The sequence below is a fragment of the Littorina saxatilis genome, linkage group LG4, assembly GCF_037325665.1.
Source record: "Littorina saxatilis isolate snail1 linkage group LG4, US_GU_Lsax_2.0, whole genome shotgun sequence".
NCBI classification, from domain to species: Eukaryota; Metazoa; Mollusca; class Gastropoda; order Littorinimorpha; family Littorinidae; genus Littorina; species Littorina saxatilis.
The window spans coordinates 17,298,497-17,316,579 of record NC_090248.1 but is presented as its reverse complement, the minus strand read 5'-3'; the positions used below and the strand labels follow the sequence as shown (position 1 = coordinate 17,316,579).

At 43.0% G+C, this 18,083-nt stretch overlaps 1 protein-coding gene across 3 annotated transcripts in view; it reads right to left on the bottom strand.

Annotated features, from left to right (window-relative positions):
- LOC138964112 (uncharacterized) overlaps positions 1–18,049 on the bottom strand; it is an 86,400-nt gene extending 68,351 nt beyond the window's left edge. For 2 of the 3 annotated variants that reach the window (XM_070335992.1, XM_070335994.1), the window contains exon 1: positions 17,664–18,047. In XM_070335992.1, coding sequence (XP_070192093.1) covers positions 17,664–17,785 — 122 coding nt within the window. In that variant the 5' untranslated portion in view covers positions 17,786–18,047. Of the gene's footprint in view, positions 1–17,663 lie in introns of all 3 variants that reach the window. The other variant, XM_070335993.1, reaches the window with a different exon arrangement.
- Positions 18,050–18,083: the final 34 nt, after the last annotated feature.

Below are 18,083 nucleotides of genomic sequence, written 5' to 3'. Positions count from 1 at the left end.
GCAGAAGCAACAACTATAGTAAAAGCTACAGCGCGATCAACGTTCGCCCATTTACGAACTCGCGATGAGATTTGTTTCCTCTGGTCACCAAGCCTACTGTTTACAAACGCATGCGTACTAATTGGGATTCCCCCAATTTACTCGACCTTTACCTCAGAACTCTCGAAGCCACCGAGTAGCTGGCAACTTTGCTTCCGAAGTTCCCACTTTCAATGTTAATTTGCAGGGTCTCTCACTTGACATCATTATACGACGATATCGCTTCTTAAGGGTCCTTACCCATCCAAAAGAAACCTCCAACGCATACTACAATTGCAGGACATTCCTGTTTTTAAGGCAGCTCATTGGGAAATAAGCTCAGACAGAATATTCGTCGGTGTTCAAAACAAACCTCGTATCAACATTTTTGCTATTTTGAGAAAAACGAAAAAAAACTGTTTTAAAAAATCACAAACTCAATTTCCAACATTTTATTTATATGGGATGAATCTGTATGATGCCAGAAGTACGTTCCTGGTAAGAAATTGAGAATTCATGGTCAGATGAAGCCGCCACGCTTCAATGAATGCTGATACGAGCTTTTCTCACAAAACGGTGTCCAAAAAGTGTGGAGATTCGTGGTTTTCAGGGGAACAGTATGTGTTAGAATACATGCTTTCTTCGTAAATGAGGTGTAAAATTGTCCACTTTTACACACACAGGCACACACAACGCACGCACACACACAGATGGGGGAAGTCAATAAAAGTTGGAGAAACAAAATTATATTTGAATGCAATCATTATGAATATGGCTTCTTTTTGTAGCCTCTCAAATTTGACATCAAAAACTGAACAGAAAAACAATGGTTGGGTCACATAATTATTACGGCAAATTAAAATACGCATCATGCATAAAAAATAGTTATTGGACAAAAATCGTTTAGTTATCCGGACCTGAGATAACAATTACTGCTCTTCACTGTATCCCCCTCTGAAGCATGATACAAATAAACGAATAATCTATGTTGCTTTTGTATAGACTGTATTTGTATCATGTTATCGTAACTCCCGCAGTGGGGCACTGCGGTTATGAAATTAAAGGCCCCTCCTGTTTTTGGAACCGCAGGAGCTTTCTAGTTTGCTGTTAGGTAGATTTTTGGTTCCTCTTTCCTGTCATGCTCTCTTTTTCTTCATGAATTCTTTTCTTTTTTTCTGCCTTCTTGCTCATTCACCTGTATTTTTTCCAAAAATCTCTTCTCTTGCCGCTTGTCTCGCGATTCATGTATAGTTTAATCTGTTAGTGTTCTGATGTAAGTCCAGCAGTAGATAGGTTAAGCCTATTTTAACATACTGGAAACTGGTAATCTTCCAGTAGGTATTAATTTAGTTTTACTAAAGCCTGCTGGGACACAAGTAATGGGTTAGTGCATTTGTAAACAGGAATCGCTTGACAAGTGGCCCCCTTCATCCCCCCCCCCCTTCCTCGTCCTGATATGGCTCTGCGTAGTCGGCTGGACGTTAAGCAACAAATAAACAAACAAACAAACATGTTATCGTAACTACAACGTGTGGGAAATGAAACAAACGACAACAAAATCTCGTCTGTATTCTTGACAGATGTACAGAACACGGTCAAATCATTTTTATGTCAAACGATATCAAATTCAACTTGAGAGTCAATGAGGTTGCTCGAGCAATGAACACAACTCACTTGTGTGGCTAGTAGTGTTTGAACAAACATAAACTTGAACCAACGGTTGTTTCCTTCAGAAAAAGGTCACTCATACTGCAGTGCTAGGAAGAATGAATGGTACTCTGTGGGGAGCACCAGCTTCAGCTCCTGCAAGTCTTGCCACTTCTTCTTCTTGATGCGTCCAGGCTGCTGGTAGAGGTTCGGATCACCACGTGTTCTGCAACGTTGGCTGGTCTGTGGGGCAAGAATTGCTGTCTGTCAGCAAACATCAGTTTGTAACTGATGGTGCCACATGGGCTGTACAGAGGGACCTGATGTCAGTAACGTGTGGATCACACTGGGCGGATCGATCTGACGTAGAGAACCTTTGAAAAGTCTTTAATAAAACGTGAAGATTTTTCATTTTGTACGGCGCCTGCTGCCTGGCCGAGCAAGTTATTACCTCCACGTACTCAGGGGGCCAGTAGACCTGACGGTCTCTCAGCTTTCTTTCAATGGCACTGTGGACTGAATCAACCTCCATCCTTAAATGACCTTTTTCTAGATACTTCTGATCCCCTTCAATCCCTGTACGGATGGCAAAGTGTAGGAGACAGTTCGAGAGTGCGACATTCCTGTTTTGATAACCACACATATCTGCATAGATGATGATTGTACGCAGAGGGGTCACACGACGTCATTGGACATTCTGGAGAAAATGAAATAAGCAGGACGCAAAGTTACTGCTGTTCACGTCACCGTTGCCCTCATGCCAATAATAACACACACCACCTCGTGTTGCCAATAATAACACACACCACCTCGTGTTGCCAATAATAACACACACCGCCTCGTGTTGCCAAACCATACAGGGTGTAATTGTGGCAGCAAGGTTTATTTTTATAGTAGTTCTCATTCGTAAACAACCTGGGGGAGAGAAACACTACCTGCAGGTCTGCTGTGATGACCAAAGTTTCACTGTCATCCTAACTTCTTTTCCGCTACCTCCCTCTTGAGCGCAACTTGTGGATAAAGTATCACCGCTACCAGACACAGGGCCAGGGCTCGCAAGTGGCGTTGAAATTTCATTGGAATTTGTGGATTCATTTTCGTCGTCACAAGGGTGGTAGAAGTCGTCGCTGCCTGTGATCTCATTAATATTTAGAGACCTCTTCAGCAGTCTGACTATGTTCACGATCTGACAGCGTACGACTAGGCGCGTCCTGTTGAGAAACACCCAGACCAGATTCAGGTGGGCTGAGGGACGGTGACCCGCTGTGACATGATACAAAAGGGATAGCTAGGGGACAATAGCAGGTCCTAAAAAAGATCAGGGGCTTACGCATTTTCATGGGTAGGCAGGACAGGAGACAATGACTCTGCACTGTCTTCAAGAGTGTCATTGCAGATAAGATTTTTGTCTGAAAGTCCTCCTAGTATTTGAAAGCTCCTAATGACGGTTCCTTGGATTGAACAGTTCATGTTTAACGTTCTTACTGTCTGCAGATTGTACAGACGTAGTGATTGCCAGAGAAGATAACAATCTCGACTGTGTCGAAGTCAACACATCTCACATGAAAATACTTGTGACAGCGGATACAGTAAACCCATGGTGTGTCGTCTGTGTCAAACACAACTCGCTCATCTTTCAGAACAAAGTCCATTTCAAGGCTATCACTGTCTTTGGCCATTTCCCCACACACGCTGCAGATCCAAAGGTCGTTTTCATCACTGCTTGATGGCGGAGTGATGTTAATCATTTTCTTAAACTGTAAATCAAAAACATCGGTTCAGTATTCCAAAAGGAAAATGAGTGTTGAACGTTACAAGCAAACATTGAAATATCGTAAATAAAACGTTAACGCTATCACGAATGCACGTGTACCCCTGTTCGCTCGCGTGTGCGTGGCGACGTGTGTGTGTGTGTGTGTGTGTGTGAGGAGAGAGAGAGAGAGAGAGAGAGAGAGAGAGAGAGAGAGAGAGAGAGAGAGAGAAAGAGTGAGAGTGAGAGCAAGAAAGAGAGAGAGAGAAACAGACAGACAGATACAGAGACAGACAGACAGATACAGAGAGAGAGAGAAACAGACAGACAGAGAGAGAGAGGGAGACAGGTGGAGGGGCGGTAGGGCTATAGCGGGAACCAAATTTTTGGAAGAAACAAATTTGTCTCTCTTTTCTATATCATGGACGGCATAGTCAATCAAGCACAATTAACATTGCTCAATTAGGAATGGAAAGTTAAACGACTTGTCTTCGTATTTTCAGCAAGGAAAATGGAGCACTTACCTTTGTCCCATTCAGTTTCTCTCAAGACCAGGCTGCTTTCGTGTAGACGTAAACCTCGTAACCCGGATGTTTTGATCAATTTCCCACCAAAACAGTTCACGAAAACCTCGTAAAAGCCAATACGAGGTTTGTAAATTACCACCGCTTTCCGAGAAAACCTCGTAAAATCCCTTAAGTGGTAAAGTTGAAAGCCCGCGCAAACGGTTTTGAGTTATGAGGTTTGTTTACAGCAGCTTAATTAACTAATTAGGCAACATATTTATTTGATTTTTGTTTCAGAAGGTAGGTAAAAAAATTACGATTTCAATGATGCAAAAAAACGAAAATCAGAAAAATGGTGGTTACGAGGTTTGTTTTGAACACTGACGAATTATCGAAGACGTGAAATGCGTCAATCGAGCAACTGTCGTAACTTAGCTACAATGACTCGAATGAGACGGTCGGCTACCTTGCACCATAGACACGAACTGTGACATTCTTGTTTAATTTAGGTGAAATGCTTGAAACAGAGTGGCTCAAAAGCGACAGTTCGATCAGTTACTAACCGAAAAAAACGAGCTCGAGTCATTCGGCGAAGGTGGCGAGCTTTCAAACCATCACGACTGAATAACTCATATTACATCTTATCATCACGGTTTTTTCACACGAGTAGCATGGTGCAGTTGTTACGGTTTCGGAAATTCGATCCGGCGCTCTGAGTTCAAGTGCCGCTGGGAGCTAAAAAATGTTAAAAAAAAATTTATTAATCTTTTTCTTTATATGCCTGAATTGCAGGCTGCAACAACCGGTTTTTGTCTCTGTGTTCAATTTTTTTAATTGCGTAAAGAAACTGTCCTATGCTTTCACAAAAAATCCAATCTTGACTTTCAACTGTACATTAATATAAAAAGCAGGAAAAAAGAACAGAAAAAATTAATAAAAGAAGGATGCTCCCCGATAAAAAAAATAACAAAAATAAAAAACTGAAGAGGCAAAAAAGAAAGGGTTGAAGCTGCCTGCATGCAACTGAGATAAAAAATTTAAAAAAGGAGAAAAAAAAGTTCAACATAATCATTTATTTTTCTCCCTAACATTCAGGTCAACAAAGTCATTGTCATAGCTAGGCAGTCATTCGATTCCAAGACAATCATCACAGGTTTGAACCGACCCTTTTGTTTAACCATTCAAAAAACAACAGCAATAACGCTATTAGTACTACAGCGCGCTCAACGTTCGCCCTTTTGAACTCGCGATGAGACTTTTTCTTTTCTTTCTTTATTTGGTGTTTAACGTCGTTTTCAACCACGAAGGTTATATTGCGACGGGCGATGAGACTTGTTCCTTCTGGTCGCCAAGCTTACCGTTAACAAACTAGTTGGGATTCCCCCAATTTTCGCGACCTTGACCGAATACTCTCGAAATCAGCACTACGGCGTTCATGCATAGGGAAAGTTAACTTCGGGAGTTCCCACTTTCAACAGAGGCCTCTACTTCCAGTGTTTTTGACTTCCAGTTCATGCATACGGGCCCAGGAAGGACTGTGTCGGGGTTTGCCCACATCGAACAATTGTTGTTTAAGGGGTTGTCTCAAATGCTGAAAGCATTCCTGCCTCATACATACAGTGTGCTATCTATGTTGTTCCAACGTTTGTAAGAAAGAGACAGAAAGAGAGAGAGAGAGAGAGAGAGAGAGAGAGAGAGGAGGAGAGAGAGAATCAAATCAAATCAAATCAAATTTTATTTTACGAGGGTTGTGGCATAAGCAATATAAACGAGCTTCTTTTCAACCAGCCCTCGCCCAGAGAGGGACTATTCTAATCTTGAATACATATATATATATATACAAACGTAAAACAATTACAAAAGATAAGCATGACAGTAAAAAAATAAAATAATAAAAAAAATTTAAAAAAAAAATTAAAATAATTAAGTCTTCCATCACTGTGACTTTTCGTAATTTGACATTAAATGTAATGAGAGGTGTTTTTTGAAAGTATTGAGACTTGTTGGGACTCGAACTGATTCCGGGAGAGAATTCCACAAAACGCTGCCAGAATAAGCTGAACTTGATTTAAAGAGATCTATCCGCGGAATGGGGACGTTGAATTTTCGGCTTGGTTTGGCTTTAAATTTTGTAATGAAAGCACTCGGTGCATGGCCGGAAAGGATTTTGTGAAGGAGCACGCCTTTATTTGATTTAAATCTTTCTTTTAAGGGCAAAATCTTAAGTTTTTTATAATCGTCGAAAACAAGACTGGATTGTTTTAATAGAACTGATTTTAGTGCTCGTCTGTGTAGACTGTACAGTGGTTTTAAAATGTTTGCACTGGCAGAGTCCCAGATGGTCGAACAATAATCCGTGATGGTTTGTATGTATGCATTATAAAATAATAACCTTGAGTGTGGATCAAGAAAGTGCTTTATTCTGTTCAACAAATATATTTTCCTCGACATGGTTTTACACAACGATCTAACATGATGGGTCCAAGATAAATTATTATCGATATTTACTCCCAAAACTTTGTGATCTCCTACTTCCGCTATTGCATCGTTGCCAATTAATAAGGAATGAGGATTATTCTTGATGTTTTGTCTTTTTTGCCTTGTAATTAACATGTATTTGGTCTTTTGGGGGTGAAGACTCATGTGGTTATATTTCGTCCAATTAATGAGATCATCTACACTGTTCTGCAATGATAAATAAACTTTGTCTAATTTTTTATCAGAAGTGTGTATGGTCGTATCATCAGCAAATAGTTCACAATCATCATTAACACTAAAAGGAAGATCGTTAATATACAGAGAGAAAAGAAGTGGCCCAAGGACAGAACCCTGGGGGACTCCATATAACACCGGTCTTTTACTTGACATAGTGGAATTCACGCAGACGGATTGCTCTCGTCCGGCTAAGAAAGATGAGAGGAGGCATAGGGTTTGGGGTGACAATCTATACTCAGCTAATTTTCTTAAAAGTAACTCATGATTAATGACGTCGAATGCTTTTGCAAAATCGACGAATAGGACACCACAGAGTTCATTATTATTAATGTTGCTAAGCAAGTTTTCAAGAAGGTTTATTAATGCTGTGTGGCACGAATGATTTACTCTGAAGCCTGACTGATTTGAGAGAGAGAGAGGGAGAGAGAGAGAGAGAGAGAGAGAGAGAGAGAGAGAGAGAGAGAGAGAGAGAGAGATTGTGTGTATGTGTGTTTGTGGTTCTTGTGGTGTAGGTGTGTGTGTGTGTGTTTGTTTGTGTGTGTGTGTATGTATGTATTTGTGTGTGTGTGTGTGTGTGTGTGTGTGTGTGTGTGTGTGTGCATACATACATAAATATGTATGCGTTCACAAGTAGGTTACATGCATATAGACGCAGAAAGTCAAATACATATACTGGCTGTTATCAAAACTGACAGATGGAGAACACCCACACACACACACACACACACACACACACACACACACACACAAACGAGTCAACCCGTGTGAATCTTTTACTGGCCCCTCGATGCTCCCTGTTCGACGGCAATTCATTACTTTTCTTGTCAACGGCCAGTGCTCTGAATAATGTGCAAACCTGTTGTGGAGATCGCTAGATACCACTGGAATCGAATGGAAGGATATAGAACATTATAGAACTTACTTTGATTAAGTGCGCAGTCACTCATGACGTAAGCGTAGACGCTCATCGAACAGATGGAACTGTGTAGATCTAACCAGATTAGTGTCGATGTTTCCCGAATATTCTCGTATGTCCATTAACTATATAAGTAGGGCTGCGCACACGTATTGTTGTTCTTTACCAGTCTTGCACTTGTTCTTTCTTACACTGTGCTGAGAGATATTGTCACCGTTGTTCCAGCTGTTAATAAATCTACAGAACCTACACAAATCGTTGTGTCTCCTTTGCGACTGAGAGTGACGAAAGGAAAAACACGACAACTGGCGTCGCCGACAGTTACTTCCCTTGTCTATTCGGAGTGACTTATTACTGCAAAATGACGGAAACAGAGCAGCTGATAACGCTTCTAAGGGAGCAGTTGGAGCAACAGCAACGCCAGCACAAGGAAAATATGGAGCAACAAATGCACCAGATGGAGATGATGATGAAAGTGTTCAGTGGTGCCGCAGCTTCTGCCAGGGAGGAAAGCTACGACGATCCGAGTGCTTCGAATCTACGTTTTCCCATTACTACACAGGCAGCTGCAATCCCATCTTTTGTTGCGTTTGATGCAACATCGGAACTGTGGCCTGACTACTGGTCAAGATTTTGCACGTTTGTGGTCGCCAACTCCGTGCCGGAGCAGCGCAAGGCTCAAGTTTTCTTGACGAATCAGACTGCTACGGTCTACAAACAACTGGCAAATCTGGCTACTCAGCAAAATCCGCCCAAGGACATCAACAGTTTGACAATGGACGAAATTGTCAAATTCATGAAAGAACAGTTCGACCCGAAACTCTTCATAGTGCGAGAACGTTTCAAGTTCTGGAGTGACATGAAACGGAAGCCAGGCGAAACTCTCCAGGAGTTAGCAGCGCGCATACGCCAAGACGCCGCTACCTGTGACTTTCCTTCGATCAAAAACCCACAAGACGAAGCTCTGAGACAGAGATTCATATGTTCTGTCAACAATGAGGCTGTCTTAAAGGCTCTATTCAAGATCAAGGACACAGAGCTGGATTTCGCACGTGCTGTCCAAGTCGCGATTGAGACTGAAGACGCAGCGATGGTTGCCAAGGAAACTGTCTACGGTTCCAAGACCATGCCAGTCAACAAGGTCCACCAGAACAAGACTACGGGTCCACGAAAGAACCACAAGCAGTCTAATTCCACAGACAGGAAGTGCTACCGATGTGGAAAGGCCCACAAAGCAACAGACTGCCCCTACAAAGAAGCCAAATGCCGATACTGTGACGTCACAGGACATTTGGAAGCTGTCTGTAGAAAAAAGCAACATCAGAATCGGGAACGACATTCCCAGGCTTCCGTGAAGAGAGTCACGAAAGCAGAGCTTGTCAACGCGATCCTCGGTGAAGTTCCCCAAGATACTCCTAGGTTGGATGTACCCATAACAATCCAGGACCGACAGTTCACCATGGAACTGGACACCGCAACTACGGGAAATTTTGTTTCTCTTCCGGTCTGGAGACAACTAGGAAAACCGAAGCTGGATGACGTCACACATCGTTACGAATCTGCCAGCAAGCACGACCTGCCCGTGCTGGGAACTTTCATGGGCCAAACCAAGGATCCAGTGACTGGTAAGCAAAGCTCAATTCCGTACATCGTCACCAAGATCCCTCATCTGAATCTGCTAGGACGCAACGCAATCCAGACTCTGGGAATTTCTGTGGACAATGCTCTAGGACTGAGGAGCATAGAGAGTCACGCTAAGAGTGAGGGTGCAAAACCTACGCATCCAGCGACCTCCAACGCGCCTTATGCTGCCCTGCAACGAGATTGTCACAGACTGTCTGATAAATTCCCAAATCTCTTCAAACAAGAATTGGGATGTCTCAAGGACTTCGAACTGGACGTGAAGTTCAAGTCTGATGCGAAGCCGGTTTTTCACAAGGCACGTCCGGTACCTTTCGCTCTTCGTGATGACCTCGCCAAAGGCTACGAAGAAGGCATCGCCAAAGGAGTCTGGAAGCCAGTCCAGTTCAATGAATACGGAACGCCAGTGGTACCAATTCGTAAGGCACAAACCTCGGGCACCCTGAAGCCCAAGCTACGGATCTGTGGTGACTACTCAGTGGGCATCAATGATCAGCTTGAAGATCACCGTCATCCATTGCCACTCCCAGAGGAACTGATGCAGAAGCTAGGAGGTGGATTCGGATACACCAAGATCGATCTTGCTGATGCCTACAACCAGATCAAGCTGGCACCAGAGAGTCAACGCAGGCTAGCCCTCAGCACTCACCGTGGGGTACTCCTGCAGCAACGACTTCCTTTCGGGATAAAGTCAGCACCTGGTTACTTTCAAGAGATCATGGAAAACCTGACCTGTGATCTACCTGGTGTTGCCGTCTTCCAAGATGATATACTCGTCAGCGGGAAGGACGCCAACGACCACCTGAGCAACCTGGAACGTTTGCTCACTCGTCTGAACGACAAAGGACTCAGATGTCGTCGTGAAAAGTGCGAGTTCGCACAAGCCAGTGTGGAATACCTTGGACATACCTTATCGGCCGAAGGGATCTCCAAAGGATCGAAGGTCGAGGCAGTTTTGAAAATGCCAGCCCCTACGGACGTCTCAAGCTTGAAGTCTTTCTTGGGCTCAGTTCAGTTTTACGGGAAGTTCATCCCTAACCTGGCCAGCATGGCAGAGCCGCTCTACCGCCTGACGAAGAAGGCGAACCCCTGGAAGTGGGGAGATGAGGAACAGGCAGCATTTGAACAGTTGAAAAATGTGCTTTCCTCGGATCAAGTTCTGGTACACTTCGATCCAAACAAGACTTTGGGACTAGCTTGTGACGCGTCCAACGTTGGAATTGGAGCAGTCCTATTTCATCGCTATCCAGATGGAAGCGAGCGCCCAATCGCCAACGTGTCCAAGACTCTCACGGCTGCAGAAAGGAACTACAGCCAAATCCACAAGGAAGCCCTGGCCATCATCTTTGGCTTGCGGAAGTTCTACCAGTATCTCTACGGACGTCAGTTCATACTGGTGACAGATCATAAGCCGCTGACATCACTGTTCGGACCGAAGAAAGGGACTCCACTGCTCGCAGCTAACAGACTAGCTCGGTGGGCCCTGTGGCTGAACCAGTTTAACTACACCATCGAGTACCGGAAAACAGCGGATCATGGCAATGCAGATGCCCTTAGTCGCTTGCCATACGGAGATGACATCGACTTCGACAGGGAGGAAAGTGGTGAAGACATGGACATGGTGTGTGCCATCAAGGTTCTCAGTCTTCAAGTCCAGCCTGTGGATGCCAATATCCTCCGTCAAGAGTCAGGAAAAGATCCAGTGATATCTACGGTGATGCGCTACGTCCGTGAAGGCTGGCCACCAAAGAACGCTGAGATCAATGAAGATGTCAACAAGTTCCGGAAGTTGTCGGACTCTCTCAGTATCTGCCACGGATGCCTCGTCCATGGATCGAGAGTGGTGATTCCACAGAGCCTGCAGTCCAAGATCCTTGATCTGCTGCATCTCGGACACTTCGGCATGGAACGCATGAAACAGTTGGCAAGAACTGCTGTTTACTGGCCCGGTATCGATGCTGCTATTGAGATGGCTACTCGACGATGTGACTCGTGTGGTGAACATCAGAACAAGCCATCCAAGCCTCCAGTTCACCCATGGATGCTACCAGAAAAGCCGTGGAGCCGCTTACACCTGGACCATGCAATCAACTTCATGGGTAGAGACTGGCTGGTGATCACGGATGCTTACTCCAAGTATCCATGCATTCATCCTACGTCATCCACGTCCTCTAGAGCCACTCTAGACCTGCTGGAAGAAGATTTTGCTCATTTTGGATTGCCTCACACACTTGTCACTGACAACGCGCCGACCTTCACTTCTGAAGAATTTCAGAGCTGGTGCAAGGAACGGGAGATCACGCACCTGACAGGGGTACCATATCATCCTGCTACCAATGGAGCCGCCGAACGTTTGGTGCAGACATTCAAACAAGCACTGAGAAAATCTTCTTTGCCACCGAAGCGTGCTCTTCAAGAGTTCTTGATGCAGTACCGGAGAACGCCGACATCCTGTGGTTTCTCTCCGAGTGAACTCTTGAATTCCAGGCAGTTACGGACAAGGATCGACACTCTGCTGCCCTCGCCAGCCCACATCGCTCAGGGCAAGCAATCCAAGGAGGCATCCAAGTCTCAGATGACTCCAGACTTGAAAGCTGTCGTCAAGGTAACCAGACAGTACAAGGCCGGAGATCCTGTGTATGCTCTGTACCATGGACCTCGCCGAGACAAACAACCCCGATTGGTACCAGCAGTCATCAAGAAGTCTCTGGGTACTCGCTGCTTCAACGTCATGGTCATTCCTCATGGTCCAGTATGGAGACGACACTGGGAACAGCTACAGCCACGCTACACCACTGAGGAAGACAATGAACCTGGTGAGGAAGTGGACACTGTTTCTGAACTTGTAACAGATCACCCCATGGAGATCTTGGAAACTGTGCCACAAACTCGGAGACAGACCAAACCCAAAGGTACTCCATCCGTTCCAGAGTATGGACCAGACAATCCAAGACGGTCAAAGAGAACACGCAAACCCACAGAGAGACTTTGCTGTTGATGCTTGAGGAGTAGCATCAGTTTAGGTGGGGAGGTGTTGTGGAGATCGCTAGATACCACTGGAATCGAATGGAAGGATATAGAACATTATAGAACTTACTTTGATTAAGTGCGCAGTCACTCATGACGTAAGCGTAGACGCTCATCGAACAGATGGAACTGTGTAGATCTAACCAGATTAGTGTCGATGTTTCCCGAATATTCTCGTATGTCCATTAACTATATAAGTAGGGCTGCGCACACGTATTGTTGTTCTTTACCAGTCTTGCACTTGTTCTTTCTTACACTGTGCTGAGAGATATTGTCACCGTTGTTCCAGCTGTTAATAAATCTACAGAACCTACACAAATCGTTGTGTCTCCTTTGCGACTGAGAGTGACGAAAGGAAAAACACGACAAAACCCTTAGAAAGCTTTGGTGTTTGTGTGACATGTATCATGTCAGCACGAGATACACGAGTATGCTAATACGGCACAGGTAAAAATAAAAATAAAAAGACCTGCATGTTTGTAGAGACCTGGTAAGGTAAAACATTTGAGTCATTTTAAGTGTCTTTATGAAGAAATAATTAACCAGAGGAAAGTAATGATTGAAGTAAATGTTAATAAAATTAGGTATACTTTTGACGTACTTATTATGTTCTTATCCATATTGCAAAATATGTGTAGATCGCGAGATGATTTCGAAAAACCTGGTCTCAGGCGTAAGGCAAACGGGCAATACCGTATTTTCCTTCACATTCACGGAAGCTTCGTTGAAAGTCTTCGGGAAAGAAAGAGAGGTAGAGAGAGAAAGACAAACAGAGGGATCAGTAGTGAGTGTGCGCGCACGTGTGTGTGTATGTGTGTGCGTGTGTTAGTGTTGTCCGTTGCTTTTGTAACAATTTATCCCATAAATCGACTCAGGTTGCGGCAGACTGAGCTTCAGCAGACTGGGCTGCGGCAGAGTGGGATGCGGCACTTAGCTGCGGCAGCATGGCTTCGGCAGACTGGGATGCGGCAGACCGAAACTGTCTGGGCTCTTTGTTTGGTGCACAAGGTGACAATCTTTTATAATTTGTGTGGCTTTAACCTGGGGCATTTTGCACACCGCTAGCGCTCGCCAACAACAGGCACCTGTTTCGGTATGTGCAATTAAACGTACATTTTCTTATAAAGCCAGTTAAATATCGTCCACGAATCTGTTTTTACTTTAGTGTCTGGTGTTATTTTACAACAGAATGAAAACAATTTTTTTTCACTTGTCACAGTGTGCATGAGTGTGGTTCGTTTCTTTCTTTCTTTATTTGGTGTTAAACGTCGTTTTCAACCACGAAGGTTATATCGCGACGGGGAAAGGGGGGAGAGGGGATAGAGCCACTTGTCAATTGTTTCTTGTTCACAAAAGCACCAATCAAAAATTTGCTCCAGGGGCCTGCAACGCAGTACAATATATGTGTGGTTCGTTTCTTTTGCCAGGTTCTGTACATGTTGTGTATGCAGGTGTTCTTGTATGTAAACAACAGTGTGGGAGTGTGGGAGCGTGCATGCATGCCTGCGTGTGTGTCTGTGTGTTGCTTGGAATCAGTTTCTGAGACATCCAAATCTCCCCTGAAGCACAACACTGAAGCTGAGGATCTGGGATCAGGCCGCAAATGACTAGTTTGTCACTAGGTCCTTTCTTAAAACAACACTCCACACACAGTTACCAATAGATTTCTTTATTCATTTAAATGAGACTGTAGTGATTACGTTCATGTGTAAAAAGATAATAAAGCGTAAGAAAATGAAATGTACAATCAAATGCTGGTGGGTAACTTAAAGGTCATGAGTCAAAAGGAAAAACAGAGGTCTAGCCTTCCATTAAACACTGGCTTCTTTTTCTTCTTCTGCGTTGGATATATACTGTCTATATTTGACTTATCACATCACCCCATACTTGTCCTTAAGATGCCAACAAAATGCCTGTAGGACAGAAATATTCCTTTTCGTTCTTAAAAAAAAGTGTTATGATCCATCTGAAGTTTTGTAATAAGGCTAATGGAAGAGGTAGAGGGCTAATAATCCCGTAGCAGAAGCCAGGAAAGTTGAAATGTTAAGGGTGGAAAGTTGTGGTGAGCCACCAAGACATTTCTTTGTTATTAAACTATAAACTTTTTCCTGATTTGATTTAATGTAAGCGATCGTGTTCACCACCACAGACAAATAAAACAAGGCTTACAAAGAATAAGAGCATCCTTCAACTTCAACACATGACAACAATCAGCAAGCCTCACTGCTTCCCGTGCACAGTGGGAATTCTGTTGTTAAATTATCTTCATAAGTGACACCTATGGCAATCTGCTAAATTAATTCAGCAAAAACTCCTGACTGCACAGGAAGCAGCCAGGCTGTTGACTTGTGCCTGTTCAAGAGAAAGCATACACTTGTTGTGCCTGTTCAAGAGAAAGCATACACTTGTTGTGCCTGTTCAAGAGAAAGCATACACTTGTTGCATGAAAAGCCTTCATATGACCGTGTACGCAGGAAGGACGGTACGTACCTTTAAAACTGACCTACTGAGGGCAAATGGAGATCACCAGCTACACACTTCTGTCTTGCACACACCACATAGTTTAAGCATCCTAGCTGCTCACCATAGCATCATCTTGTTTGGTCCACTGATAAATTAATCTGACATGTTTCATGAATATAGAAATATGCCCTGCATTTTCACACAACTTCATACAAATGTAAAGGAGCAATTCCCCGCTCTTGCACCTATATCCTTAACACTATCATGACTGGCTCTGCCTCTCCCTTATCGTCCTGCCAGCCTGGGTCTGCCGCCATCAAACTTTACTTAAGCTACATGTAGTACATTGTAGTTGTAAACAAACCTGTCTTAGCAGACCTAAATAAAGCTCAATCATCACCATACTTAATGAACAAAGGATGTTGAGTAGAACTATGCTATTTATAACTTTATTCTGCAAACAAAGGACACAGAGCACAGACAGAAAGAGCACGGTGGCCTTACAAATATAACAAACAAGAAGAGCAAACGCTCGATCGAGTCACTTTCGCAGTTCTGAATATTATATGAGGCATCAGATGGACAGGAAGAAATTGCTATTCACAACACAATGCATACCTGAAGCATACCTGTGACCTTGAAAAAGGTCAAAGGTCACCAAAGCAGACGTCAAAGTGTAGAGGTCACTGGGAGTCACGTTCACATAAAATTTGAGCCCGGTCACTTTTATAGTTTCCGAGAAAAGCCCAACGTTAAGTTGTGTGTTGCCGAACAGAAAAGGCTAGTTATCTCCCTTGTTTTTCTGATAACGTTCGTAAAAGGCTACAGATGTAAATACTTTGATGTAAAGAATAATCCTACAAAGTTTCAATCACATCCGATGAACTTTGTCAAAGATATAAAATGTCTAATTTTTCCTTTGACGCTGACCTGTGACCTTGAAAAAGGTCAAAGGTCAACGAAACCATCGTTAAAGTGTAGAGGTCATTGGAGGTCACGACTAAACAAAATATGAGCCCGATCGCTTTGATAGTTTCCGAGAAAAGTCCAACGTTAAGGTGGTGTCTACGGACGGCCGGCCGGACGGACGGCCGGACAGACTAACACTGACCGATTACATAGAGTCACATTTTCTCAAGTGACTCAAAAACAGGAGTAAGCGAAACTGACCACATGATGTCCATGTAATCCACACAGTTCCTACACCACTTTCTTTGTCACTATCGCTCCTATGGTGACTAATTTATTCTGGCAAAAAACAATCGAAAGATCGTCAAGATTGATCATACGGAGAATCTCCTATCTCTTCAAAGGTTGCTTTCGATACATTTTTTTCCCTAAAAAATTGCGCAAAACCACTTCGAATTCTGATCAGAATTTAGCAAACGGAAGTACTAAGCATGGGAAGTAACTCTTAATATACTTACGTTCGAAGCAAACACGAGTGTTGTACCTTAGACCACTATCTGAGTGAAACGACTATACACGCGGCGCGGAAGTGCGCGATGGTCAGCTGTAACGACTATATACGGGGCCAGTCACAGATGTGTTAATGCATACACCGTAACCACTGGCATTTGTTTCTGAATCTACAGTACTCATAATTATTTGCTGAGCACAACTTGAACAAAACAAAAGAATAGAAAAGAATGTACACCTAAATGCAGCTGTAGGTTGAAAAGTCTTGCTGCTGGTGACAGAAAGGTCTGACATCTGAGTACGGGCAGTGGCACTACAAACAATACACCACAGAAAGCACCTCTAATTAGAAGCAATATGTGGCAGAGTACAACTAGAATAGGACCATTTCTCTGGCAGATATGATCCTACCTTTACATCAATAACAGAATATACTTGATCACCTGAATGTAAAAGCATTTTCTAACGTAAACCGATACCACGCTATTGTATGTAAAGAATACCCAGCTATTTAGGTGGTGACATTTCCGAGTACACATCATTAAGTGTCAAAATCCGTCTTCATATGCCAGACACAAATGGCAAAGTATCAAATGCCACATAATTCCTTTCTCTGAACTGAACAACATCGTTAAACAGGATGTGTGCACAATTTGTGTCAACAGGTTGATCATACTCTATCCAATTCTTACAATAAAACTGACCAAATTCACAAAAGGTGTTTCATAAACGAATCACATTCACACATAATGTGCTGTAAAATGACTCACATTCAAGCACATTTTATATCATTACCTTTAATCCATGCAGACAATTTGTGTCATAACCTTGATCACATAATTAGAAAAGGTGTGCCATAAACTTAATCACATTCATGAACAATTTGTGCCATAAACCTGATCACATTGGTACACTGATTGTTGTAAATCTGACCATTTTATAAATCTGAGCATATTCACTATATGTTTGTATGTATTCATTATCATATTCACTATATGTTTGTATGTATTCATTATCTGTACAATAATTCCGATTACATTCACAATCTGTGTCAAAAACCTGATCCTATTACTTTAGAATTTGCGTCCTCAATCTGATATCTCGCACGCACCCACGCACGCTCACACACACACACACACACACACACACACACACACACACACACACACACCCACCTAACATTCCCAGCTGTAAATTTATTCTTCATTTACAATTCTACAACAACCCTCTTTAACCTCTTCACTGCCACAGTATAACAGCATTTTGGTATTGCTGTGCGCCAGGGCAAAATTTCCCTTTCTTCGGTAGGTTCACTAATCTGTTCACTGCTCGATCATTTATTGAGATATCTCTTAGATCTTTGGCATGTGTTTTGCTTATACCCTTGGCTATTATAGGATGACATGATCATTGGACTTTGTTTGTGATTGTTATAGTAAAAATTGATATAATGACCATTTTTGTCAAAAATTACAGTTTCCGGACTTACACACACACACAATCCAGCACATAAAACCACACAAAACACTGCTAAAACTGGTGTCAAACATCAGGTACTCACATTACAGCCCATAAAAGTATTCTTCTGTGTGGTAATCCATAAATCACTTCTTGTAGAGCTTCCAGAACACTGTATCGCTTGAAAACAGGTCTACGAGTTGAGGTACGACTTTCGGCCACCATTGTGAATTCTAATAGATTGGTTCTACATGTAGGCACAGTGGTGAGTTGTCAACACGTGGTAGTAGCTTATCCGAACGGTCTATGGGAAAGAACTGTGTTTAGAACCCCTACAAGTACTTGGACAGTGGTTACCTCCCATTTAGTTTTCAGAAATGTCCCGAAATGGAAAATTTTTAAGTAAATTTTCATTTGATATAATATACTTACCCAATTCTTATGAATGCATTGACTTCAGTCTCACATGCTAGATGTCGAAAAAAACACTCAAATTACCTGCCCTTAGTAGGGTGGTAACCAA